Consider the following 27,199-nt stretch of genomic DNA (forward strand, 5'->3'; position numbering starts at 1 on the left):
TCAGGCTACATTTGCAGGCTATTAAAACCAAATTATGCTCTCCATCCCCACCAGGCAATATCTTTTAAGGTTTGTGCCTCGTAGATTTCCATTTATTAGGCTCAAGTCAAATGACGTGACAAAGCTGCATTTCTTTAGCTTGGCCAAATGGTTTTGACCCCATTGCTCTGCAAATATCTCAGGAAATGGAGCTCTCTGCACAATGGCTTCACAGTGCTCCATTCTCACACCACCATGACTTCATATATTTAGGAAACAGAATTCCCCATGTGTCCAGGAAGGATGTGAAACTGAATATGGATTCCATGTCTCTTATATCCAAACGTATACCGGCTGATCCCCCTTCCTCGTATTTTTTTCTCTTCCCATCGGTTTCCCTCCTTTCTGTTTTTCCAAGGTTTATCCTTCAGCAGTCAGGAGAACAAGAGGAAATGGCTGGGTTTTCCATAGAACATGCAGTGTTTAAATCAGGCCATGTCAGTAACAATTTGAGCGAAGCCTTTTACTGTAAACCACTCCTCTGTGTCTCGGGCTGGGAGCAAACCCACAGAGCTCTGAGCTGTCTTATTGATTTGTGGACGGTCGTCTGTTCAATATCTCAACAGTTCTCTGTATCCGAGGTTTTCCCCAGACGGTGTTTTAATGCAGCCGAAGCCTTGCTGTCACTTATCCAGTTGGTGGGTGAAGTGATCCTTAAAAATCGTTTATAACCGCATTATATTCATTAATGTTAACAATGGATCATTGAATCCCTCACACAGTGAAACTCTCATGGTATTTTTTTTCAAACACAACATATTATTTTAGAATTATTTGAGCAATGTCATTGGCAGCTGCCAGGTACGAAGCAAAGGTAATATGATTAATTAGGTTGTTGCAAAGGAGCATTGAGTTTCCTTCAATGAAGTATAAATATACTGAAATCAAAGCCATTCAGTGGCAGGTAAGGATGGAAAATGTTTTGTAGTTTCAGTCACTTCAAGGAAGCCAAAGTGACGTGGGCATCCCAGTGTGCTGACTATACTTCCTTTTACATGGCATAAAGCCTGACTCCTCCCCTTTGTCTCTCTTACCTGTCCCAGAATATCCTCAGTTGACCTCGCCCCTCTCCACCGGTGAACATCACCGGGCAAACAATGACTCGGGCCCGGACGACAGCCGGCTGTGTGTGGAGCTATCGGACGGAGACGGAGAACGTCCAGTGAGCCTGGTGTCCACCCTGTCCTCCGGGTCATCCCGGGATAGTCACAGCCTCTTCGGAAGCACTGCAGCCCTTCCTTCCTCGACCACTCCACCCGTACAGAGTGAGGAGGACATCGACCTTGAGCTGAGCCCAGCGGAAAGCGCTGGAGAGCGGCCAGAGGACCGGAGTCCCACCCTCACGTGTTCCAGGGGCCGCTGGCGGGAACGGCTGGAGCCCAGGGCGCTGAGCAGGCAGTGGAATAACAACGCCACCTCCAACAGGAAGGCGAGCGGAGTAAAACCTCACCTCCTCGCCTCGCCCGTCGTCACGCGCGCCATGGCGCCCAACCCAAAACTGACCTATTTGGACCGCGTTGTCATGGAGATCATTGAGACGGAGCGCATGTACGTCCAGGACCTGCGCAGCATCGTGGAGGTGAGTGGACGTCACGGTTATGCTGACCTTACAGAAATTAATCATTCTGCTACAGTTACAGCCAAGTAGTCACTGAGCCAAACGGTTGAGAGAGTAGATTACAACTATTCTGTGTAATTAAACCAGATGTTTGACTTGCATTAACGTGCAGCCATGACTTCCTGTCTGCAGCCCTCTTTGGAGGTGATTGACTGAATTTGGCCAGCTAGGAGCTCAAATAGGGGACTTGGACTGAACTGCTGTGGAGAACCCAAACTATCTGCTGGGTTCCAACTCAAGCAGTCGGTTGTGGTCACACATGAGCTCAACATCCAGGAGATCTTTCTTTCCTTCTCATTACAAGGATTCATTGTGAATTCCTGCTTTCTAAACAATATCGGTTAGTTGACAAAAATGCATCTGACATCTGACATGTGACTCGCATCTGGCAATTGTGTGTTTTGTTTACAGATGTTTAGTTCACAGAGATTGAGCCTTTTGTAGCAGTTTGAGATCTGGTCATAGCGTTGTTTATAAACCATTCTGTATATTTACAGTGCAGTGCACGTTTACAGCCTGTAGCCTGGGCTCAGGGACTCCGTTCATATGAGGAGTTCAAGAACACGCAAACAAAACGGGACACAGTGCAGGTCTTTCAGGACAAATCATGGGCTTTAGACAAAGATGGCAGACAACTTCATCTCAGATGTGAAGAATGAAAACATGTTCCGGGGAGGACTTCACCACTCAGCAGACCACTTACATCGTATCACATTTTCTACCTTTTGTAGCCTGGAAACAAGTTTCAGACCAGGGGCTCTCTTTGGCACTCAATCTTTCTCGGGTCCTGCACAGGAACTGGAGCGCCGTCCTGTCAAACAGCCTCCGCATAATTTATGGTAATGTCTTTAACATGCGAGGCGTTTTCTGAGCACGTCCCCTCTCCTCGTCTCAGACTGCTGGTGTCTGGCCACGCTGTGGGAGGGAGTGTTGCTCGAGTAAGGACTTGCTTCTGACAAACACTTCCTGGACTTCTAACTATTTCACTCGACAGGAGCAGCAGCCGGTCACACGGCTCCCGCCTAGCCGGAGCTCTGAGGCCCATCCGGCCAACACAAACGCCTCCATCGTGGCACCGACTGGAGAAATAACAGATGAAATGATGATTGGCTTTTCTAGAGGCTACAGTGTGGGAACACTCTGTCCTTTTTAAGATCATAGTATGGCTTCCATCAAATGGATTGCATGCAGCTCATTTTCTTTTCACACCAGGCCTTGACGGACGTGTGAAGCTCTAGCCTCGTGTTGCAATTGTCTCCTCAGTGAACTAATTCCAAGATTCCACTTGGTATTGACACTAAACTCCCGAGCAGCTGTTGAAGCTATGCCCGCTATGCCTTTAGATCTGGTCTATCACTCTCTAATGTCACCCTCAACTGTCCATGAGAACAGCTGTTTGACCCAGCTGGTCACATGTCTAAATACACCCCCAACGCCGGGGCTGGACGCACACACAGTGATCACGCTCAAGATGGTTGAAACAAGGATGGTGTCGGTGATTACGGGATTCAGAAATACTTTAGCATATGATTTATACTATTCTTCACTCTTATGGGATTTTATATTCGACCCATAACTGCATTAAATGAACCCTTTTTATTTATCTTTTTAATCTTTATTTATTGGTTTTTGAAGTAAGTAACTCTTCCTATTCTTTGATAAAACACAGCTAGTAGCACTTTCAACTAGCGACTCCATAGACGGCACTGAATCTCTCCCAATACTAAAGGTCACGTGTCCATGGTATTAACACTGGGGCCGAGTTTTCTATAGGAGACGATGAGACGCCTGATGACTGCAAGTCAGCATTACTCTCACTGCGCTGGAATTCTCCATCCATGACCGACTGCAGTTCATTCAGTCCTGAATGATGTGATGACTCCTTTTAATCGTGTGTCTCTCTCTCACCATCGTACTTGTTTGGAGTCGTTTGTCTGCCACTTGAGTGTGTAATTGATCAAAGGGGAGAATAAATCATCCAGATGTTGGCATATTGTGTTTTTAGATATGTTTTATCTGCTTCCGAGTATTCCTGGGGTCCGGGAGGAGTCGGATGTTTATGGTTTGGGTATCACAGACTTCCAGACAGTCACACTGACTTCTACTCACTAGAACACATCCTTAAAATGATTATTTAAAGCTCACATTAAGTTGTTTGTGAATTACTGTGATCCTGCTTTTTAAAAACAGAAAAGCCTTAAAATATGTATGGTATGTCAAACATCTGCACCACCCCGTTGGTCAAACCAAATGTCACATAAAAACTTCCTGGAGGATATAACCGGAACACAAGGCGTCATTCTACATCACTGCTCCCTCTATTGGGGGGAATGTGTAGGTGCCTGTATGGCGCTTGACTTGATATGTCACCAAGCACTGACCTTTTCCACAGCATTCCATCTTTTATGTATAACTCCGTCTCTATTGTATTTCCAGGACTACTTGGCTCACATTATCGATCTGAGCAACCTTCCCATACAGCCAGAGCGAGTGTGTGCTCTGTTCGGAAACATAGAGGACATCTATGAGTTCAACAGGTACGTCACAATCCGAAAGTATAATCCCCATCCAATGTCTTTATACTGAAGTATATCTTACTCAATATGCTTACAACAATCTAAAGTACAGGAACATCTTTGAAAATACCTTCTTTTTTGTTGTTGTTGCATCCATGGCTGAAAAGATTGGACACTTCTCTTACAGTGTAATATCATATTGCATACTTGTATGATAGTGGAAGAACTTTAAGAATGCATGCTTTTGTTTCACATGTCTTTCCCCGGCACAAAACAGATGCAATGAGAAACAAAGGAGCAACACACTAACTCTACTCTTTTGCAAATATCCGACCGAGGGAATGGGTGCTGCGTGCTTCACGTTGATGTCAGCGAGTACTCATTGCTGACCACACCGCTTGCCAAAACACACATTAACATTCCTCTCTCTTCTCACATCGAGGAGCCTCCCTCGGTAAGGCCGAGGCTCTGGGCCACGAATGGGGACGATTTGATTCTTATTACTCTAATGAAATTCTAGCCAGCGGTACAAGATGGATTCGGACAGGTTTTATATCCAAAGACGTGTTGCCCCTTTCTCGGGCTGAGGCTTTTTCTTTAACCTCTTCTTCCACACCGCCCTTCTTTCCCATACTCATTTTTATCTTTTTTTGTTTCTATAGGGGGAGATACAAGGTCAACTGTATATGCCACATAGAAGATGTATCTGTAATTTGTTTGCACTACACACATACACACACATTTCATTTCATTTGCTTCATACACACACACTTTTTTTTGCTTTCTGTCTATAATATTTTTTTTTTTTTTTTGTGTTGTTGTGTGTGTGTTGTGTGTGTGTGTGTGTGTGTGTGTATATATATATGTATTTATTTTGTTTTTTACTTTTATATCTCTATTCTCTTTCATTTCTGTTTCTTTTTTTTTGTTTTTGTTTTTTTTTTGTGTTGTGTGTGCTGTGTCTTAATTTTCTTTTTTATAATAAATAAAGTATATATCTATCTATCTATCTAATTTGAACGACGGGATTATTTAGAGATGCGTAAACTGTGTCGGGCTGTTCTCGTCATGAATCTGTAATACACATTGGGTTTGGGTCTGGAAGTATATGATGGACATTCCCATGTTCAATTATGTCTCATAATCTTTTGCACAAATTTTAATTAAGATGAATACCTTTTGTTTCACGTCTTTTGGTGCTATTTTTTTTTTAACCATTACCATTTCGAGAATAATCCAAAATACTACATGAAGACAACAAGGCCGTGAGGAACACAAGATAAAGATCTATGCTGTGATTTGTTATCAACTTTTAGACCTTTGGAGATCGGATGGTGAGCACTTGATTTGTGAAACCTGCTCCTCTCCCTTAGTGTCACTAGACCTCAGACAGCCATACATCCCCCGAGTGCCCTCTGTCTCTAGTCTGTGGTTGTGAGGTTTCATGAGGCTGTGATTATGCTTGAAGTCACAGCAAGTCATTTTATACAGGGAGGTCAAGTTTCAAAAGTTGGTCTCACAATGTGAAATGTCTACGATGGGGACCGACCTCATCACACATGAAGTGGGCTCATTAGATCCTCAACAGTCTCAGCTTTCTAGACTTATCCGATTCATGCAATTCCAAGAGGGACCCCAGTTTGCAGAAACTATTTTAGAATAACCACACAAAAAAAACATTTATACTGCATACAAAAAAACTGCATGGTTTTCAGTCCAAACTGCGTGCGATCAGTTTAAAGTGGGTATTCTGTAAAGAGGAGACTGTGTAGCCAGAGGACTCATTTACATTCACGTGTTTTCAGGTGAGAGGGACCCCTGTGAGTATGGCCTCACCAAAATGTGGTCTAACTTTGGAGTGGTATTCAGCCTCCTTCTAGACAAGCTAGTGTTTAGTGTTTCTAGTGATACTATCTTTTTATCCCAGCAATGTACACATTGCTGAGGAATTCTTGGGCAGCCTGCGAGCAGGTGTCTCATGCTTACTTAATTTTGCAACAGTCATAACAATTGGCAGGAGGTTGCCCCGGGGGAACCAGATGTTGTTGCTAGACAGATATGTATTCGTTCTTCAGTCTCTCTTGGAGGAAATACAAAAATAAAATAGTTACATGCTAACAAAGTAATCGTGTGGTTTGAACAAATACTGATAATAAGTTCAGAAGATGTTGTCATTGTACCAGGAACATGTTGGTCAGTTTCGGTAAAGTGTTATTGTCTTTGATCTTAGGGAATGCTGTGTGATGAATTGTGTTTGAATGTCATAATTTCATGTGTTTTGTAACCAGAGCAGATTTCGTGCAGAGCACTTGTGATGTTTAGGTTTTTTTCCTCCAGTCGTATTTTTCCATTGGCCCTCCCTCCATGTTTACTCCTTTAGTGATGCTGATGGCACCCCATCAACATACCATACAACTCCCATGTCAAGAATGTCACGCTCAATCTGAGCAGGCAACAACCTCCATGTTTCAAAGTGAACGTCGCCATCTGGTGGAGATGCTTTACCACCGTGGTCAAAAAAAGAAAATTCTATGTATTTCTAAGTATTTCCTTTGCCACTCATCATCACTCCTTCCTCTGAGGTTACTTCTATTTGTTTTTTATTCCTTCCGAGACAAACACATTGCTGAGCCAGTCCTTTAACACTCAACTGTCTCTCTCTCTCTGTTGTGTTCTGCATTTCAGTGAACTGCTGCAGTCCTTGGACATGTGTGAGAATGACCCCGTGGCCATCGCTCGGTGCTTTGTCGATAAGGTGAGCGGACCCATCTGGCTCATGCTGATCTACAGGGACGTCAGTTTCTCACTGAAATAAACACTAATGATGCGATTGTCTGACTTTTGTTTCCTTAGAGTGAATACTTTGAAATATACACTCAGTACTGCACCAACTATCCCAAGTAAGTGGCGAGATCTACTCCATCTTTGCTATAACATTTCCTCTGAGAGACTAATTTGACATGGTTGATCTGATTCTCTTTCGTCCTCCAGCTCAGTGGCAGCGCTGACCGACTGCATGAGGAGCAAAACTTTGGCCACGTTCTTTAGGGATCGACAGGCTGCTCTGAAGCGCTGCCTCCCTCTGGGCTCCTATCTGCTAAAGCCGGTTCAGAGGATCCTGAAGTATCACCTGCTGCTTCAGGTACCGAATGTCTTCCGTAGCCATTTCGTAACACAATTCGAGAATAAAAGATTTTTGGTATTTTATAAGATAAAGCAACAGTCAAGTCTCAAAAAGATTGATTTGAACATACATCCTTCTTTGTGTGGGGAAGAACCTAACTGGCTCCCTGTAGGGCTGCCCTGTCAGAAATTGTAATTGTCCCTCATCTCTTGTAAAGGAAATTGCGAAGCACTTTGACTCTGACGAGGAGGGCTATGAGGTCATTCAGGAGGCCATCGACACCATGACCGGCGTGGCCTGGTACATCAACGATATGAAGAGGAAACATGAACATGCTGTCAGAGTGCAGGTCAGAACGAAATATCATGCATGCCAAAATCCTCTATATATATATATATATGTCATTGCCAAGCAGGGCTTACAGACAGTTCAACATGTGCTCTGTGAGGTCAATTTGCAAGACCAGCAGCTCTGTTACACTCTGACTTTCTGTTTTCTTTTGTACCCGCTGGCCAAAAAGTCTTTTGATGGCCAGCATATTTATTTATTCCAGATATTTGCTTCCATCTCTTGCATATTTTATATCTCCCAATCCTTGAATCGTCATAATATGGTATTGCGCGATAGTCTAGTTGAGTGTTACAGCTCTTAAAGGATATTCTTACTTTGAATCCTTGACTGATTGGCCAGTTTTTATTCCTGGCGCGTTGTAGAAGGATTAAAAATGAGCTCTGACATTTATTTTCTTGCATGCTAGAGGAACATGACACTGTGTGCGTGTGTGTGTGTGTGTGCTTTCTTGTGCATCTGCAGGAGATACAGTCTCTTCTCATCAACTGGAAGGGTGCTGACCTGACCACCTATGGAGAGCTGGTGCTGGAGGGCACCTTTCATGTCCTGCGGGCGAAGAACACCCGTACGCTCTTCCTCTTTGAAAAGATGCTTCTCATTACCAAGAGAAGAGGGGACCACTTTGTCTACAAGATCCACATATCAGTATGTTTTTGACACGTTTTCATTGATTAGTGATTTAATAGCTAAATAAAAAATGTAGATGAGCTGAATGATGCTGGTGTAGAACAGAAATACTTGGATTAACCCTCAGGTACATCACTACATATGTTGTTGTTGCAGTGCTCCACCCTAATGCTACTTGACAGTGCCAAGGATCCCCTGCTCTTCAGTGTTATCTATTTTAAGCATCCCAAGCAACCCCATACAGTGCAGGTAAATGTTAACTGGAAACACCAGTTATGCTTCATTCACATGGAATCAGGCAGATGGTAGATCACAAACCGGATATCGCGTCCGTGGACGAGAGCAGGGTGTGAAATTGGGTGAAGCCAGCAGAGAATAATATTCATGATCGATATCACTGCCGTCCAAAGTTAAAATATAAAAATAGGTTTTTCCGCCTTCTTTGACAGAGCTTACAAGCGGATGTTACGTAGCTCCATCCCACAATAATAATGTTTAAGTTTGCAATATAATATTAAGAAAAAGGAGCATTTTATAGGATAACTAAATCAATTTATAGACGCATCATTTTGTTATTGAATATATTTCATTCCAGACCCGTCAGACTGATTTGTGGTTGTTTCCCTGCCAACCAGGAGGTGTTGTCCATCTGCCTGATTCCATGTGAATGCAGCCTTAATGTCAACCGCTTGTCCTTCTACAGTTACAGAAAACATAATATTGCATCAATTGTGCAGAAATAGTCCAGAATGCCTGCTGTGTTTGTTTGTGATTTTGTAGTCTTAGACTGGCTGTTAAAAATAAATATTAGTCCGTCTGTATTCTGAGAGCCTCCGTGTATCGACCTGGTGTGTCTTCATAACCTCTGACTCTTTTCTAAATGACGAGTGCTTGTTGTTTCAGGCCAAGTCGGTGGAGGAGAAGCGTCTCTGGGCCCATCACATTAAGAGGCTCATTCTTGAGAACCACAACACCATCGTGCCACAGAAGGTAAACAACGCGGCACCTCAGAGAGGACTTTGAAAATGATTCCTTGCTCTGGAAGAATTGCCTCATATATTTAATCACAATCATATTTTTTCTCCGAAGGCAAAAGAAGCCATCCTGGACAATTCTATCTGTAAGTTGTTACAAATCCAAGGTTAATTGAATGGTTTCCATAGCAACCAAAGATGCTGCGAACAAAAGAGGAGGGGGGGTAATTTTAAGAGGAAAATGTAAAATGCTGTGGAATTAACCAGGAAGGTGTAGCCCAAAATATGTATAAGCAGAACATGTTGTGTAATGACGTATCCTGTTGCTCAGATCCAGGGAAGTACTACTATACTCCTGAGAGGCTGAAGAATGCCGAGTCCTGCCAAGCTGATGACTTCCATCTTGGAGGGTGGAATGGGAGAAGGAGATCAGGTTAGAAAACTACTCTTGTCTTTTCATCATGTAACATTATTTAAGGATTATGGAATAATATTGCTGATGATTAATTGTCACTTTTAACCTTCATTTTCTTTTTAGAGCCTGCGAAACAAATCATGAGAAGCGCAAAAGGTTGGTACAGCTTGATGGGTTGATTGTTTATGCTCACTGGATGTTCGGTTTGGGCAGCCATGAGGTCATGATCCGGGTTCTTGGTGCTGTCCAGTGGAGTCCGAAACAAACAACGGTTGTTTTTCGTCTGACCAAAAGGAGCTTGTCTCTGTTGCGCTGCTGCTTTGTTCTCCCTCAAAGACATCCGGAAAACAGATCAAAAGACACACTCCCACTCCACTGGCCTCACACGTAATGAAGTTAATTATATGCCACGTCTAATTGTCCATTATGAAAGAGAAACCTCTGTATTTGTGTCCCCTCTTCTCCTTTGCACCGAGTCCAGATACATTTTTTCCAAGAAGCAATTTTCATGTCAACCATTCCATATCAGTGAGGGAGGAGGTCATCACATCCTGGCTAATTGCATCAAGTCCTGTTTCAGCCTCTGGGACGAATATGTTTCTGATTGGTATTTATCGAATCACACGGCCTCCCTTAAGTCTGGGCCAGACTAACTGCTGCCTCGCCTAAGCTATGATTGTGTAGGCAGAGCTTGTGTCCTGACCATTATTGTACGTGATGCATGTCGTATTCAGGTTATTTTGTCCTGTAATATGATGATATAATGATTATATATATAATAATGTGACTTAAGCATGCTTTTTTTCCTGGATGTTGACGTTCTCTTTTGTTTGTGTCTCCTCCTCTTTGTCTTTGTTCTCCGTGCAGCTGTTCTGAAGGTAAGGGCTGAAATTCAAATGTGATCGTTTTTATTAAACCTTAATAAGCTTTTTCGTTCTGTCGTATGAAAGTAATTTTTAGGTCGGTGTGCTGTGGTGAGATACGGTTAACTTTCTATTCTAATTGCAAAAGAACTCGAATCAAAAATTGAGAAACTACAAACCGTATCTTCCCAGAACACACTTTGACTTACGGTACCCGTAATGCAATAATCACATCTCACCTAAAGCTGAAGCGGCTTTATTGATGATTCCGTCCCGTTTCCAGCCTTGCGATCACATCACGGCTCTAGCACTGGCCTTGCAATAACAAACCACATGTCTATGACTTCACGCTACAGCACGCAGACAGTGAGGGTGCACTGCTGGGGGAGAGGTGCTCCCTCCAGCCGGCCACTAGTGTCAGTACGCTGGCCTCCTGTCTCAGTGAGACCCAGGCTGAGAGGCCATGTGTGGAGGATCTAAGTCCCAGAAGGGATTCCCTGGAGCAGCTAAGTCCTCCTGACAGTGACCCGAAACTGGACTCTCCATCCAGCGAGGGGGTGCTGCAGCTGGATAAGGCCGAGGAGGCAATGGAAGAGAAGGAGGGGGAGAGTTACAAGGAAGATATACTGATGGGAGACGACCAGGTAGCCGACTTTGCCAGCTCGGTGCTGGCAGCCATCTCCTGCTGGCACTATAGAGCCCAGGCTTTGCTTTCTACTCACTTCACAACGGTGAGGGTTTCTGCCACCCACGGGTTTCCCCTTTCCTGCTCCATTCCACTGGCTTACCATCACTCTCCACCGCTCTTTCTCCCACGCTGGCTCTCGCCCATCTGCCAGTTTTTATACTTCATAAATAGAACCAACTAACACCTGCTACCATTTGCACTGTGCACATTGTACGCCTCAGGTTGAATTCCCTCTGTTGAAGTGCATGGACTGAAGTTCTCCCAAACTGCTCACGGTGAATTATAAAACGTCAAACTGTGTGCATGTGTTTGATTTCTTTGTTTTGGAGTTGGACTTCATCATTCTGTGCATGCACCGTTCTCCTCCGATGGATGTTTACCCTTATTTTTGTCGTTGAAGTGTGCTATGTTTCATGATTATGGGCGTGATTTATGCTGATGGTTATTCTGTTGATACCGTGCCTGCATTTGCATTAGAACCAGTGGCTTACTGGGCCCTGATGAATGTGGGTTGACTTCAAAGGTTAATGTAGCCGTCTAATTAACTGATCTTTATAATTGCAAAAGCCTTGCACTTTGATAATCATATTTCCTCACCACAACTCCTCTCCGAATATTCAAGTCTTTGTTACCGTTAATTGGTATCGCAGTATTGTTTCTGAATATAAATTAATAATCAAATAATTACAATAAAGACTGTTATCATAACCATTGTAGTGGATTTTTCAAAGCTGACCTTACGACACATTAAGTCTCTTGGAAATGTTTGCCCACTGTGACAGAGTCTTCTGATGCATGCTGCCTCACAGTGTGATCTCCGGGATGAATTGGAATACATACAAAGTGTAATGGCCTGCTTTGCGCTTTCAGGATGATCAGATCGGAGATGCAGCTGAATTCAGAACTACACCAACAGAGGAGGTACCCACTCACAGGCAGGAGGAAAACCATGTGGATGTGGCTGTGAAAGAAACTCTTGTCACACAGGTACTTGAAGTATTGTATCGTTGTATACACCATCCATTCATGTTCACACATTCTCTTAGCCTTCTTCTGACATGTGTTCACTCTGTTGAAGAATACCCATCTATCCTTATGCACTTAGTATTGCTAAGCGCATTTTCGAGCCATTGTCTATTTGCTGTTCTAGTCTATCGATGAATGAGAGCAGCCTTATTCAATACTGCAATAGATGTTTCAGTCATAAGTGCCCTTTTCTATGAGCACAGCACTTCTCTTGGTGTATTTAAAAAAAAACATGCCTGGAGCTGAATTAGTGCCTGATGTTTATCTGTGGTCCTGGAAATGAAAATGCCACATACACAATGGTCAGCTTTCCCACTGACAAAGAGCATCATTTTATTTTGGAGCAGCCTTTACCTGCTGCGAGAGCTGTAAGAGCTCTAAACAGCTGCTGCATGTGAGCCCAATGTAGATGGTTTGTCTTCGTGACCTTATCTCCACCACATGGCTCCAAGCTACACTTTGCAATTGCCGGCACTCCAAAAGAGGCAACACCTGGAAACGAGTTAAGATTAAAAGACACGGGCGACATCAGCGCAACGCTCACAGTCTGTCTCGCCACGGGCAACAGGAATGGGAGAAGGAGTCATTCACAATTGAGCAGCAAATACAATCAAAATGTCTCCTTCATTTCATACCAGTTTCAAACATGCATACAAGCTCAAGTGGGCCTCATAAGAAAGGCATCATGCATCATAAATTGCGGATGCTTTAGATTAAACTGCCCAAGTCCATGACGTTAACGGGTAACGGAGAGTGCTCGCCATCGTAATCCCGTTTTACTCGTTACATCCCACTTTACAAACACTCCTGTCATATTTCAGGTCAGTGTGGAGGAGCTGTGCCCTCTGGACCGTGTCCCTCAAGCAAGAAAGAGCCTCCAGCCGGAGGTGCATTACTCCCAGGGCCCCGAGTCTCCGGTCAACCCGTTGCAACAAGGAGGCGACGCACCAGAACCTCAGGATGACACGGGAGGAACTGCGGAGGAAGACGAAAGGGAGAGCGATTCCTCTGTTCTCCAAGCGGAGGAGACGAGCGCACTGACGAATGGGGAGCTCTCGGAAGAAGACGAAGAGGTGCTTTCAGACAATAAAAGCATCCTACCTTCCTCCGTGTTGGACCAGGCGAGTGTGATAGCCGAGCGCTTCATCGGCAACCTTTCGAGGCGGAGCAGTCTGGTTTCAGAAGACCTGGGGTCCCTCGCGTGCCCCTCACCCTCCATAGATTATGACGTCTTCGAAAGCCCCTCAGCTTGCATGGATTTAGAGCAACAGACTCAAATGCTGTGTAACTCTTCCCCAGAGCCACAGGTGGTCTCCGAGGTTGATCTGTCAACACCTGCTCCCGATCCCGCACTGAGCGCCCTCGTTGAAGAGGAACACGGGTCCACTCTTTCTAAACAAGACCTCCTCCTCATCTGCAAGATCAGACGATACTACGAGCATGCTGAGAACCAAGACGCTACCTTTAGCATCAAGCGCCGTGAGAGTCTCTCCTATATCCCAGCAGGTCTGGTCCGGCACCTCAGCCGACAGCTCAACAGTGTTCCTCAGGAGCAGGCCGTCTCGGTTCATAGGAAAGGCCTCTCTCGGAACCGCCCCACTTCCTGGTCCGTATTTGACCTTCCTGGCTTGGAAAAGAGTCGGAACTATGACTCTCATCAAAAGACTGAAGCACAGAGACCAGTGGTGGCTAAGGCTCGATCTCAGAGCATCTCAGATGCCTTTACCACAGAGGAGGAGTTCAGAACCTCATCGGACATGCTCAAGGTCTGGAAAGACATGGAAATGGAGGAGGACAGCCAGGAAGTCCTGCGAAATTCAGAGGAGAAAGTTAACTACTCAAGATTAGAAACGGCATGGGATGTCAGCTTAGACACGTTGGATGTTCAAACCAGTAAGCAACCATCTCCTATTTTAGAAGAGTCTGAAAAAGGCAGCGCCTCAGATGGCTCTTCCCTCTCATCTCCCACCACAACTTTTCCAGCAGTTGAAGGGGGATCGTGTCAGGACTCCACGTCTCCAGACAGGAGCTGCGTCAACCACGGCCAGGTACCCAAGATAATAAGCTTCCGGACGAGCTTGGATGAGGACCAGATCCTACAAGACATGGGGAAGATGAAGAACAAGGTGTTCCAGCTGGCACGTCAGTACAGTCAGCGCATCAAAAGTAACGGGCCAATCGTCTGGCCGAGGAACCGAGAGAGAGCAAATCAACAGGGCTTCAAGGGTTTGCCTGCTGTCCGTGAGGAGAAGATGCAGTTGAGGAAAAAGGGTAAATAGGATGCTTACTGCTTTCCTCTTAAGCTCATGTATGAAGACAACTGAAAAGCATTTTATGTCTGTTTTTGTTTATGTGTGCAGGTAAACCCAACCTGAGGTTGCCCATGAACACTTGCGATCAGTCAGTCGTCCACGAAGAGCGTTCTCCAAGCCCGGTCCAGACCCCCAGCTCTGGACCCAGCTCTGGACCCAGCTCCCAGAGCACCGTTACCAGCCCACAAAGCCCAGCGTCGGAGACGGTGACCTTCCACTGGCCCGACGTACAGGAGCTGCGCACCAAATACAGAGACACTCCCCACTCTTCAAAAGTAACCCCTGGCGGCACAGTCCACCACGGGATGCTGGAGTGCTGTACAAACGAGTGCAATGGATGCTCACACGAGTACAATAGCTCCTCTGACCTTCACAACGCTCTGACAGACAGTCCGAGGTCACAGTCTGAAAACGCATACAAAGAAAGGTGTCATGAGGTCGAGGAGCGGGCCCGGCCCCAGCTTCAGCCCCAGCTGTGCAGATGGAGCTCCCTGGACCACATGCTTGGGTCTCTTCCCCTCCATGAAGTACAGAACCTTCAGGAACCTGTGCGGACCTGCTTCACAACAAGTCAGGTGCCTCTGAAACCAAGAGAAACTGGCAAAGACGGGGACAATGTTCTCCAGGACGACCTCGACTGTACCACAAAGCCTGCTGCCCCGGGTTCAGGGAAAATTACGGAAAGTAAACTCGTGAAAAGTTTACGAGAGAAGTTCCAGAGCTTAACCACGAGCTCATGAACATGTGAATTATGTCAACATTTTTAATCAGGGTCTATCACGTGGAAACCAGTTACGTGGTGTTTGTCAACGTTCTCATTTCCCTTCAAAAGAATGCAACTTGTTGTCCGCACATTGTCTCCAGTCACGGTGATTATATTATTGGTCGTTGGTGAGGGCCATGATGAAATAGCATATTGTCTTTTAAAAAAGGTGCATTGCAATATTTGTACATTGGTAATTGTCTGCACTACAAGTTTTTGTAAAGATCTGTATGTATTCCCCGGTAATTGAGGATTAAGTTGTACTTTATAATTATTTGCATCGATTTGGTTCCACACACTGTTGGTGATTCTTGCTATAACCATATAGCACTATTATCATTCACCATGTAAACTGTCAGCTAGAGTTTCAGGGGAAAGCAACAAGGAAAAGTTGGTAAAGTCTCCAACCATACACCAAAGAGTTTTTATTTTCATTTTTTAAATTTGTCGACTTTAATGCATGTGTTCACAACAGTAATTGGCTTCCACGTTTACTGTAGCTGCTTCTAAAATTATTTCACAAACTATCACTGGAGCTTTATTTTTCTCAAGCTGTATATTGTCTTTTATTTTTATTTATGAAACTGTATATTTGGGAGAGATTGGCCCCGTGTAAATACTGACCCGTAGCAGCCCTTTTTACTTTTCCATTCCAGAACATATTATATTTCATACTTGAAGTTTTTCCATATTTTCAATAAAAACGGATATGGTTAATGTTCTAATAGGTAACCTCTTTACGCTGACATGCATCTCAAATACATTGTATGCACCTCATATTTAAATCTACAACTTCGATAATCCACTGGTTAAAGGATTGAAGAATGTTTCCATGTTGATATATAAGACTGAGACCGTCTTTCTGTTTTTAGAAAATGAGTTAGAACTATTGTCTGAATGTGTTGGGTGCATAACACGCGGAAGGATCTGAGTGATGTCATTCTTTTGAAATGAGGATCACATAGCCCCACTGACCTGAACTGCATCTGCAAGATAAAAAGACATGCTCCGAACATGAATTGAATGATGCACGTGTGACTACAAATAAGATTAATCAATGGCTGACGTTGTCCTATCAACTTTACTTATTTTACACATGTTATGAGAATCACGTGATTTAGAAGTCTGCTAGAGACAATGACATATTAATATAAGCTTAGTAGGCCTATATTACACAATCCTTCTGTATTTATCCTTCATCATACATGTCAGTTTGTGGCGCCATGGGGTTGCGACTTCACTTGTCATTGTTACACATACAGCATTGAGCTCTATGTGATAACGTGGGCATCAGCCTCTATTAATGTACTGATTTATAATCTGTCTTTTATTTAAATTGCCAGCCTCTGAGCCTCAGGTTATAGCCCTCGCGCTGTTTCCCTCTGTTGGTCAAGTCAGCCACAAACAGATGTACACCGGAAATTAGCAGGTCAGTCCTTCAACATAAAAGCGCAATCCTCCTCAGTACTGCCTGCAATCCATTCTCATCACCAAAGGGCTTTTATTCTTGAACTATTGAGCAGCTCGCGCAGCTCTGCTGTCTGTAGACTTGACACCATCCGATATACCGACCAGAGGCGTGAAGCCCAAGAGGCACTTCGAGACGCAGAGGCCACCGACATCAGATTTCCTCTGGGATCAAAATATATTAATCCTTGTTTTTTTTTTTTACGTCCTGGACTGGCACAAATATAGAATTGTTAAGATAGAAATACTTTTTTTGTCTATGTAGAATGGGCTGCGCATTATCAGGTCTGGCAGCTAAAGCTGAGTTTGGTGAGAGGACTACAGAGGGAGAGGAGGATGCTGTTGCTGCTGCGCGTCCCACCGAGGATCAGATTCAGATGATCAAGGATTCATGGAAAGTTATCCGGGACGATATTGCTAAAGTTGGCATTATTATGTTCGTCAGGTAAAACGCTGAAGCCTCTTTTGTACTTTTGCATGTCAATAAGTCCAAATTAAAGAGTTAATGTGTCTGATGAGTAGATCGTGTAAAGCCAAAGGATCAGGAATATTATCGTGTCCCCATCAAGTCAAACTGAGAAGCCTTTATAAACACCAATTCTCTTTGGACACTGTATACTTTTTTGATCACTTGATTTTGATCAATGTAGCCTGATTATTGGGAATTTCGCAACAGGTCCGACAAAAAATGTCATTTACCATATCACGTGTGTCTAAAAAGCTCATATACTCGTGGTCATCATAACGCACAGCAGAAGAGTTTAACCTTTTCAGCTTCGTGGAAGGTGCTCAGAAGGTCTTCTGTCCCGCTCTGATGATGACATGATGCCTGACCTTTTTGTACAAGATGGAAAGTGAACATCCACTCCACCACTTCCCTCTGTTTTCCCTCTGACCCACAGCTTTTAATTTGGAGCTCAGATCATTATTCCCCTCCTCGCCTCTTATCACATCACATCTTAACATCATTACACAATGATACACAGCCACAGGCCCGCCATAGTGCAACACAATTAAAGGCTTGAGCCATCAGGAAAATGCATTTAATCAATTAGGATGAAGACCTGCATCCGGGAAAACTTCTCTGACCTATGACAGGAAAATAAAACTAATGAATGTGTGTAGTGATAAAGAGGGGCGGGCATTCAGTCTGCAGCCGCTACAGGAAAGAGAATAGGGCATAGAAGCACAATTCATGCCCTGTGTCCCCTGGGTGACCCTAACATGGGCCACTTGTGGGTCAGGGCCACCCGAGGGTGACTGAACAGTAATTGTTATCGCAAAACAGAAAATGACACAATCACCCATTTTTCATTGTGTTCTTGCTCTTAATTTAACCAATGTTCTTCTTTGGCAAGGGGACGTTTCCCTCAATTTAAACTGAATGAGATACTCTTGAAACTTAGATGGGACGTTTTCATCAGTGGCAAAATAGTTAACCTCTGAACAGCGGCAATTCAAATTCTATATAGTGCTGCATTGTCTGCAGATGAATGGTATACTTGCATGAGACCATACAATGCTGTATACACAGTGGAAAGAAAGCTTATGAGCAGGAGGAATGCATTGTGAGTAAAAACATGTTCAAGCCACTGGAGTGCAAACATTGTAGCATTACACAATACATTTATGACATTCAATTAAGCGTGAAGTCTTAAATACTTTCCAATAAATAGAGCCTAAATATTTCTCATTTAATGTAACTAGAAGCTTCAGACTCTTTCCATTTAAATTGTCTGCACCTCCAGTTGTAACATAGTTAGATTATACTTTGAAAGTAAAAAGCCAAACTATGGAGTTGCACAAATATATAACAGGCAGACAATGAAAACAATGTATTATAGTAGACATATGAAAACATGTGTTTCTTAGTCAGGTCACTCAAACACATCCAGGGGCCTGAATGGAAGACACTCAGCGACATTTTGTTTTGTCAATATTCAATCTTTCTGTGGTATTACCTGTGTGTCAAAGGGCACCGAGCCACTCATGTTCTTCACCATTCTAACACCTCTCCATCCAACTCTATTCATCAGTCTATCTATGGACGGGGCCACAGGTTGAAGACATCTAATGCATTTATTCATGAGGACTCTATTCTGTATTTCAGGTTTTAAAATGTTTTTTTCCTCTCTCACTAGCAGCGCTGGAGACCATGAATACAAATGAAAATAGAACAAGCTTCGGTTTGACCTGCCACACGTCTCATTGTGAGCGCAACAAAACTCACATCCAACTGTGTATCCAGCTGTGTATTCTGACTGCATGACTATTCACAGGCACCTCAGCTGGAGAGGGAAGGCTCTCTCATTGGATGGCAGGATGCATAAACTCTCTGGACAAGGGAATTAACTGAGGTTTAAAAAGAAAAGGAAAACTCGATCAAGATCAGTGTCTCCATTTAACGGGGACTCCAGCTCTGACGGGGGCCGAGTGGCTCATCACAACTCCGGCTGGACGTGAGGGGAGGAATTGGCCTGGCTAACAAACTCACTGAACCACCATAGCCTGTTTATTGAGGGCAGTGATGATAAGAAGAAACACAGTGAGATCAGAAAGTCACAATCGGATCTCGATTCAAAGAGAGAGAATGACTGAAGGAGTCAGAAGCCTCCAAATGAAAGTTGAGGAGCTGAACATTCCCACTCTGTGAATATAGTTATGTCATGTTAGTGAGGAAACTCAGGGGGAGGTTTGTATTGGTCTGGGAGTCAATATGACAGGCGGCTCTCAGAGACGTGCACCGTTGTTGTCTTGGTAACAGGTTGTTTGAGACCCATCCTGAATGCAAGGATGTCTTCTTCCTGTTCCGAGACGTGGAGGACCTGGAGAGGTTGCGGACCAGCCGGGAGCTCAGGGCCCACGGCCTACGGTCAGTCTGCACTAAACATGACACAGCAACACATCAGCATCGTCCAGAGCGGAGCTGAACAAACACAACCGCCTTAGCAGAGCAGAGAGCGGCACGGTATGCACTGGGCAGGAGAGCAGGCTGGCATGCAGCACCCTCTTGTCTCGCCTACAATAAAAGATAAAAGTGTGCCGTTCATTTATGGGCTTCTGTCATGACGATAATCATCCCAGCTGCTATGTGGAATAGGACACAGCTGGCATTATTATACATGTTCGTGCTGTCAGCAAATCCCATGAAAACCAAACCGAATACACACTTTCCTCCAGTGTCCAGTATATCAGCCATTGGTTCCGACTAAAGACATACATCTTTAGAAACAGATTACAAATATTTAGTTTAAGTGTTTTAAAAGGTCAGTAATTTACTAAAACAGCGGGGCGCTGTAGTTGTATGCTGTACAAAAACAAATGGATAAGGAAAAAACACATGTGGTGCTCTTTACTCAGTGATTACCGACCTTGTTAGAGTTCACCAATGTGTAATCCAATACGTGTATACTCTTATCAAAACTATTTCCGATTTTTCAAATCATCAGAGCCACTCCACAAATATGTCAGGTACCGCTTAGGAGAAGTACCCATTGGGGTAAAAGCACCTGGTTGGGAATCACTGCTCTGGTGAGCATGTGCGGCAGCAGGACATCATGTTCATCATTATTGAAGGAAAACGATACCTGTTGCAACAGTGGCTCATCCTTTAAAAAAAATTTGTTATAGCTTTTGGAAAATAAGGGAACTACACGGCACCAAGAAACCTCCGGGTTGGCAATACTGGAATCAATGCATAGCTGTTTTGGTCGTTTTTATGGGAAGAATTCAGAATATCACTGGACTCATCTTTTTTAACAATACATGATCAAATGTGCACGGAGTGGAGTGCAAGACACAAATCACAGGATAAGTGACCGGGCAAAATGCCTCATTATAACGCTGCTTAGTGTGTCTGTGGTTTCCATGGAGCGTCAGGCCTCTGTGTGTTGCTCTACGAGGCCACGGCAGCCAATTACTGGCTGAGGACCTGAAGGTCCGGACGCACAGCGCTGCAGCAGCGGCGCACAGACAAATGTGTTGCGCATGCCATCGATGAGCCGGCTGCTCTCAAATTCAGTGATAAGGTCAAATGGCTTTTTATCCGCACCCCTCGGGGACATATATATCCACGGTGGTAGCGAGACAGAGGGAAGAGGGAGCTTCACCAACTCCAACCCATTGCTCTCTTTTCATCTTCCAAACGGTCACAAGGAAATTGATCCTGTGGTGTTTTGTGAGGGGGGAATAAAACGTGTTTTCAGGAGGATGAAGCAATTTGACATTATCAAGTGTGAGCTAGATTGAAATGATATGCAATCAGTTGTGTTTATCTATCTTGGCATATGAGTTTATGAAACTGAAAATGTCACCATGCAGTCCCTCAACACACTGATGTCCAGTGGTGTTGTTTTTAGTCGTCCACTGCTAATTCAACAGTCAGGCGGGGTGTCATTATTTTCTCCATCTCTTTCAGGGTTATGTCTTTTATCGAGAAAAGCGTGGCTAGACTGGACCAGCTGGAGAGGCTGGAAGCTCTGGCTGTGGAACTGGGAAAAAGCCATTATCATTACAACGCCCCACCTCAGTACTACAGTGTAAGAAACATGTTGTTGTGACGCTGCTTTGATTACACAGTACTTCATATATTTTAATTTCAACTCATACAGTAGCTCTTTTTATCTGACTCAGCATTATGCTGAGACTAAATCTAAACTGAAGCAGCTGAATGAATTGACCCAAAACTGCAACATGGACACACACTTACTATTGAAAATAACAATAATACACACCAACTGGACATGGCCCTAGTTACCACAATGTAGCAAAAGCCTGTCAGTGAAGTATCGCCCATCTTTTTCTTTACAGTACGTCGGAGCAGAATTCATCTGTGCCGTGCAGCCCATCCTGAAGGAGAGGTGGACAGCTGAGCTCGAGGAGGCATGGAAGGTAAGAGCGACCTGTGTGTGTCTGTTTATGCAAGTGTTAAATGAGAGGCCTTCACAGCCACTCGTTCTGGGTAGAGGCCATGTGGAATGCTGTGTCCGGCCTGCATCAGAGCCATGGCTCTTCTTCCCGTGGACTGATGAGGGATTTACTGAACCAAACATGAGCACATGGCGCACATGGGCGCTGTCACATCACGTTCTGCCACTTCAAGATCGCTCTTGTTGTTAATACAGAGGCAACGTTGTTCCCGCTCAGTGTTCACACAATAGAGACGTCTCTTTCCTTCAGTGAACTTCGTTGTAGTGTTGCGCTTAATGGACCGCATCAGTGTCGCAATTGTCTTTTTAGAAGAAGCGTGTCTTTAGTGTTATGTTATATCTTTCTATAGTTACATTCATATATAACATTTAATTTCAGTTTACAATTCTGCACATATTTCTGCTTCAATTAATGACCTCTATGGCCCTCTGGTGGTTGATTTGAGTCTTTTTACATTTTATTTTCATGCCAAACATTTAGGATTACGACATTATTAATTAGCACATATACAATATTATATGTAGATCAAGTCATTCAAATATATTGATGTATAATTATACACTGATGATACACTAATAAGAACTGCTGGCCTTAAATGTAATCCAATACAGATCTCTTTCCCTCACCATTTTTAAAGTAACTGCATTGAAATGTTTCATGTGAACACCAAACTCCTTTTATTTAACAAAAAAACATTTTATTTCATAGCTGAACTACAAATATCTTCCCTATTCTATATCCGCCAACTATGGTGCGTATTTGTGGAAACAATATTTAATATCACTGTTGTGCACTAATTTAACTATTTCTAAGGCCCTGGTTAAATAATCAGGCACAGGACACATAAGATGAAATGCAGGAATGTTTTAGCATATATATATATATATATATATATCTCCCGCCACACCAAAAGTTTTTTCCCGTCGGCAGTTGGGCTCATCAATGGAGCCCGGGTCCCCCACTGACTGTCACCCCCAGGACTACCTCCTCTTCCTCCTTCTTCCCCCTCCTTCCTCTTCCTTCTCCTCCTTCTTCCCCCTCCTTCTCCTCCTCCTCCTCCTCCTTCTTCCCTCCTGCACACACGTCACATTAACATGCACTTTAACTAGAGGCCTCCTCCACACACATGCCACTTTAACATGCACTTTAACTTAAACACACGTCACTTGAAACACACACACACTTTAAAGTTATTTGTTGTCCGAGCACTTTATCTTATACTTAAGTTCACTGTTGCTGTCACGTTGATTGTCGTTTGTCATGTCTAAATGTTGCACCTTCCGGCAAAAAAAATTCCTCGTTTGTGTAAACAATCCTGGCAATAAAACTGTTTCTGATATATATATATACTCCTATCCACACAATGCAATACCTCGTAGATAGAATAAATGTCCTTCACCCATAGAGACCCAGACCAATAAGTATTGTTTGTGATCCAGACCCTGTTTCGGTTTGTGAGCAGCCTGATGAAGCAGGGATACCAGGAGAGCGACAGACAGCGCCACCTCCCACTCTCCCCAAAGGAACGGCCGGACAAGAGGAACACGGCGCTTTGAGGCGCCTCTTCTTTCAGTCACAAGTCGGACCGTTTTTACCCGTACAGCACAGACATGTGTTCATGTATATAGTGTTTTACAGTCTCCTTTTTTACAACACTCATGTGTAACTCAGTCATTGTCAGCCACTTAATCAAAATGGACAAAAATAAACTTGCTGTGACTTTCAGCAGAGCACTTTATTTCTCAATTTAACTTTCTGCTGCAGTCCTCTTCCATGAGACCAGGAGCTGGGAGCATAATACACATGGCTGACATACATACACACACATATATATACACATATATGTATATACACACACACCAGCTGTAGTGAACCTGCCTTGCCATCAGGATTAACAGAAATTACATACAACATATTGTCTCTGTAATCATAACTTAAACATGCCTTTCAATAAAATCAAGGTTTAACATTTTGTCATGTCATGATTCAGAAATTGAATTCACACTTAAATGGCCCACATTAACTGAAACTACACATTCAGTTAATGTTCAAGAATGGCCGGTTTTATGCTTGGTATGAAACAAAAATACTCAAATTCATTGTACCTCAGGAGGTAAAATATAATTATTGAATAAAGTACACTTTTATCTTCAAAATCAAGTTGGATGCAGTACAATTGGTTAAAAAAAGAAATACATGAAATCTGCTCTGTTTTTTAGCTCTGTGTTTGAAGCAAGTCTGCAGTAAATTCATTGCTTATTCATTTAGTAAAAGAAAAAAAGAGAAACTTCCAATTAAATCTTCTTGAGACAAGGTCGGATTTAAACATGGCAGCACAGCTCACCTGTAAATATAACATAAATATGGACTTTTAACAATTAAATAGGATGAAAGGCAGGTTGGGCTCCATGGATTTGGCTCCAGATGACGCAGCTGTTGATCAACTGGCTACAGAGCAGAGATGGAGGAGATTCAGTAAAGGAGATTCGACCTGTACGATTACGAAAAATCCTCAGGTTGTCTGTTCCAGACTTCCAACGGCACCGAACTGCCAGGGGTGGGACATTACCATGCAAACAATGGCACAATATCAAAGCAGTCACCAGGTGGATGAGCAGCGATGCCGAGGCCTCAGGGGAATGGGTCGAAAAGCGGGGTGCGGCGACAGACCATGTGGAGGCCGTTGTCGTTCCCGAGGAGCGTACAGGCCAGTTTAGGGACCCATGGTTATTATGTTTAGGTCCCCATGGTTATGTTAGAGTCCGTGTCTCATTGGGTGGCTTTGGTTGTCTTGCTTTTGCTTTTCTTATCTTTCTTCTTAAGTCCATCCATATGAGCTCTCAGGAGATTGGAGTACGCCTGCGAAGAGGTGTTTAAGTTCATGATTAGGTTCTCACAGCTCTGAAACACAAGATAATTCTAACAATATCAAGGGGACCCAATCAAGACCATCGGCATACAGGGACTACGAGCAATAGCTTCGAAATGCCACTGAGATTTAAAACACAAAATCAGCTCAACCTACCATTTGAAACTTGATCACTTCTTTGGTGCTGACCTGGAGTAGCAAGAAATGAAAAGTCAGATATTACCCTATTTTTTTCACACGCCGTTAATGCTGAGATTGATTCGATCAAACATAAATACATTGGAAACACAGTAAGCTCACTCACCACTGTGCTGATTTTCTTCTTGCCCTCAGAAGCTCTGATGAGACATTTGTTGTCCGCTGGTTCAAATGAATCCGTGCGGCCCTTTCGGGGTACCGGCTTGGTCCTCCCGTCATCTGGAAACGAGAAATACATCCCATGATGAGGGGAAACTTGAAGCAATATTTACAGGTTAAACATGAATTAAACTCAAGAGGTGCTTACACTTCTTTAACGTGATGACCACACTGCCAGATGTTCTGCACTTCTGGAACAGCCTCGTGAGCTCTGTGAGAAACTGGACACAAAAAGAAGGTGAATCTGTGAATGATGACTATTGTTTGGGGATGAATTTCCAGGACAAAAGATAACATGTATGACTTTTTTTTTTTTGAAACATTGATTGATTATACAATTAGTTTATTAGGGACACCTTGCCTCGCCTAAACTTTTGCAGTCTTAAACACCCGCCCTAAAAAACAAATCTCAGGATATGTAGGATTGAGTTCACGAAGAGTAACGCCACCTTATAATCGTGCAGTTGAGTTACGTTATAGGTTGTGAAAACTACATAGCAAGTAACGTCTCCACACAACGTAAAACATGTATTAACTCGACTGACTGTAAGGCTATTAGCTTAGCTTTAGTCGTTTAACGTCAACGCTACTTTAGTCAGCTTCAGGAGCCGCTAACTTAGCGCGATGATACGTTACTGAATGCTAACGTAGGTCCTTTGGTGTATATGTTCGAGATAATTACCAGTTTTACAGATAGTTACGTTACCAACGTCTGCATGAGGATCTTAAAACGCGAGAAAGTGCGACAACTACATTAGCTTAGAGCTTAAAGCGAAACCAAACGTTAGCTCCAAATGTTAGCACGCCGGCTCATGGGTCAGTTTGTCGACTGACGTCAGCCGTCTGTAAACTAGAGCTGCACTAAAGCACACCGCGTCCACACATCAACTAGTCAACAATACGCTCTTAATATTACCAAATCGTTTTCAAGCAGCACCATGATATCAACTCCAGCTGTACGTTGGCTTACGGGTGTCTCGCTAACCACAGTGGAGGCTGTAAAGCACACGTAACGTTACTACGTCCCGCCCCACGCCTCCCTGTGGAAACACGGTTTAGCTGACAGCGCCCCTCCTGGCAGGGAGTGGAATAACATGCAACACGTTTGTAAATAGATATTTTTCATTAGTCTGTTGGTTGATGAAACATTAAATATAGAAACACAACTGGATATCTACTGGAGGCCATGAGAAATATAAGTTAACTATGTTCACTTCAAGACTGTTTGATCCAAATGAAAGCAGCTCTGTTTCTGAAGAATCCAAAGTCAGAAATGAAATGTGGTAGTATTGTTGTTGCAAAGTAGTCATACAATGTATAGTGTGTCAAAAACAATTAATATTACATTATGAATAAAAAACTTGTTGGAAATATTGTACAAAGTCAGACAGATACACAATATAGTATGTCGACTATGAAGTCATTCTATATGTAGAAAAAAGATGATGACATTTTACTACGTCGTAAAAAGTCATGAGAAAAGTATGTTTAAAAATGTCATAATGTAGTATGTCCAAAAAGGTAATTGTATTATATTGACATTTGAAATTGTAATAAAAAAGTTATATATTATATACAACTCTTTTGGAACCTTCCTGAAATAGAGCTGGGTTCCTCTTCTTCTCCTCAGACTGTCAAAAACAGTTTCATCAGCACTTTATCTAGATGAGATATTCCTTGAAGTTCTTTAGATTGATGTCTAAATAACTTTTTTCTAACTTTTGTACTTTTCATTACTTTGTACTTTTTTATTACTTTTTTACTTTTTATTACTATTTTATTACTTTTGTACTTTTTTATTACTTTTGTACTTTTTATTACTTTTGTACTTTGTATTACTTTTGTACTTTTTTATTACCTTTGTACTTTTTATTACTTTTGTACTTTTTATTACTTTTGTACTTTTCCTTTACTTTTTTACTTTTTTATTACTTTTGTACTTTTAATTACGTTATAATTGTTTTCTTTTATTATTTTTTAGAACTTCATTAATTTGTATTACTTTCGTGATATTGATCCAATCACCGTTATATTTTTGCAGTTACAGCACTCAAAAAACGATTCAAGCCCTGCTGAGAGGTGACACATTTAAATATGGTTTGATACATTTAATTAAATCAATTACACAAATGAACATATTTATATTTAATGGGTGTAATACAAATTGTAGGAATTCTTTCTATTATTAGATTTTTTTAGGTTAGATGGGTGGGGCTGCAAGGTGGTGTAGTGGCTAGCACTGTCGCCTCACAGCAAGAGGG

General features: G+C 43.0%; 3 protein-coding genes across 3 annotated transcripts in view; 2 read left to right on the forward strand and 1 right to left on the reverse strand.

Annotated features, from left to right (window-relative positions):
- Positions 1 to 16,037, forward strand: part of LOC130201302 (pleckstrin homology domain-containing family G member 3) — a 30,901-nt gene extending 14,864 nt beyond the window's left edge. Inside the window, exons 3-19 of the mRNA XM_056426189.1 lie at positions 1,083 to 1,618; positions 4,094 to 4,194; positions 6,859 to 6,928; positions 7,027 to 7,073; positions 7,165 to 7,315; positions 7,515 to 7,646; positions 8,111 to 8,293; positions 8,432 to 8,524; positions 9,179 to 9,265; positions 9,365 to 9,395; positions 9,581 to 9,682; positions 9,788 to 9,820; positions 10,532 to 10,542; positions 10,884 to 11,258; positions 12,086 to 12,202; positions 13,063 to 14,512; positions 14,602 to 16,037. Of these exons, the coding sequence (XP_056282164.1) occupies positions 1,083 to 1,618; positions 4,094 to 4,194; positions 6,859 to 6,928; positions 7,027 to 7,073; positions 7,165 to 7,315; positions 7,515 to 7,646; positions 8,111 to 8,293; positions 8,432 to 8,524; positions 9,179 to 9,265; positions 9,365 to 9,395; positions 9,581 to 9,682; positions 9,788 to 9,820; positions 10,532 to 10,542; positions 10,884 to 11,258; positions 12,086 to 12,202; positions 13,063 to 14,512; positions 14,602 to 15,293 (4,211 nt within the window). The 3' untranslated portion in view covers positions 15,294 to 16,037. The remainder of the gene's footprint in view (positions 1 to 1,082; positions 1,619 to 4,093; positions 4,195 to 6,858; positions 6,929 to 7,026; positions 7,074 to 7,164; positions 7,316 to 7,514; positions 7,647 to 8,110; positions 8,294 to 8,431; positions 8,525 to 9,178; positions 9,266 to 9,364; positions 9,396 to 9,580; positions 9,683 to 9,787; positions 9,821 to 10,531; positions 10,543 to 10,883; positions 11,259 to 12,085; positions 12,203 to 13,062; positions 14,513 to 14,601) is intronic.
- A 95-nt stretch (positions 16,038 to 16,132) lies between these two features.
- On the forward strand, positions 16,133 to 23,645 carry xgb (x globin). Its single transcript, XM_056426187.1, has 5 exons — positions 16,133 to 17,228; positions 19,548 to 19,655; positions 21,201 to 21,321; positions 21,593 to 21,673; positions 23,152 to 23,645. Exons 1-5 carry the CDS (start codon positions 17,050 to 17,052, stop codon positions 23,266 to 23,268), a joined length of 606 nt encoding a protein of 201 aa, XP_056282162.1. The 5' UTR covers positions 16,133 to 17,049; the 3' UTR covers positions 23,269 to 23,645.
- On the reverse strand, positions 23,429 to 25,943 carry srp14 (signal recognition particle 14). Its single transcript, XM_056426188.1, has 5 exons — positions 25,855 to 25,943; positions 25,087 to 25,159; positions 24,886 to 24,998; positions 24,738 to 24,770; positions 23,429 to 24,571 (listed from the first exon to the last, which is right to left on the reverse strand). The coding sequence occupies exons 1-5, from the start codon at positions 25,876 to 25,878 to the stop codon at positions 24,482 to 24,484; spliced, it is 333 nt and encodes a 110-aa protein (XP_056282163.1). The 5' UTR covers positions 25,879 to 25,943; the 3' UTR covers positions 23,429 to 24,481.
- Positions 25,944 to 27,199: the final 1,256 nt, after the last annotated feature.

This window comes from Pseudoliparis swirei, chromosome 11 (genome assembly GCF_029220125.1).
Source record: "Pseudoliparis swirei isolate HS2019 ecotype Mariana Trench chromosome 11, NWPU_hadal_v1, whole genome shotgun sequence".
Classification (NCBI taxonomy): domain Eukaryota; kingdom Metazoa; phylum Chordata; class Actinopteri; order Perciformes; family Liparidae; genus Pseudoliparis; species Pseudoliparis swirei.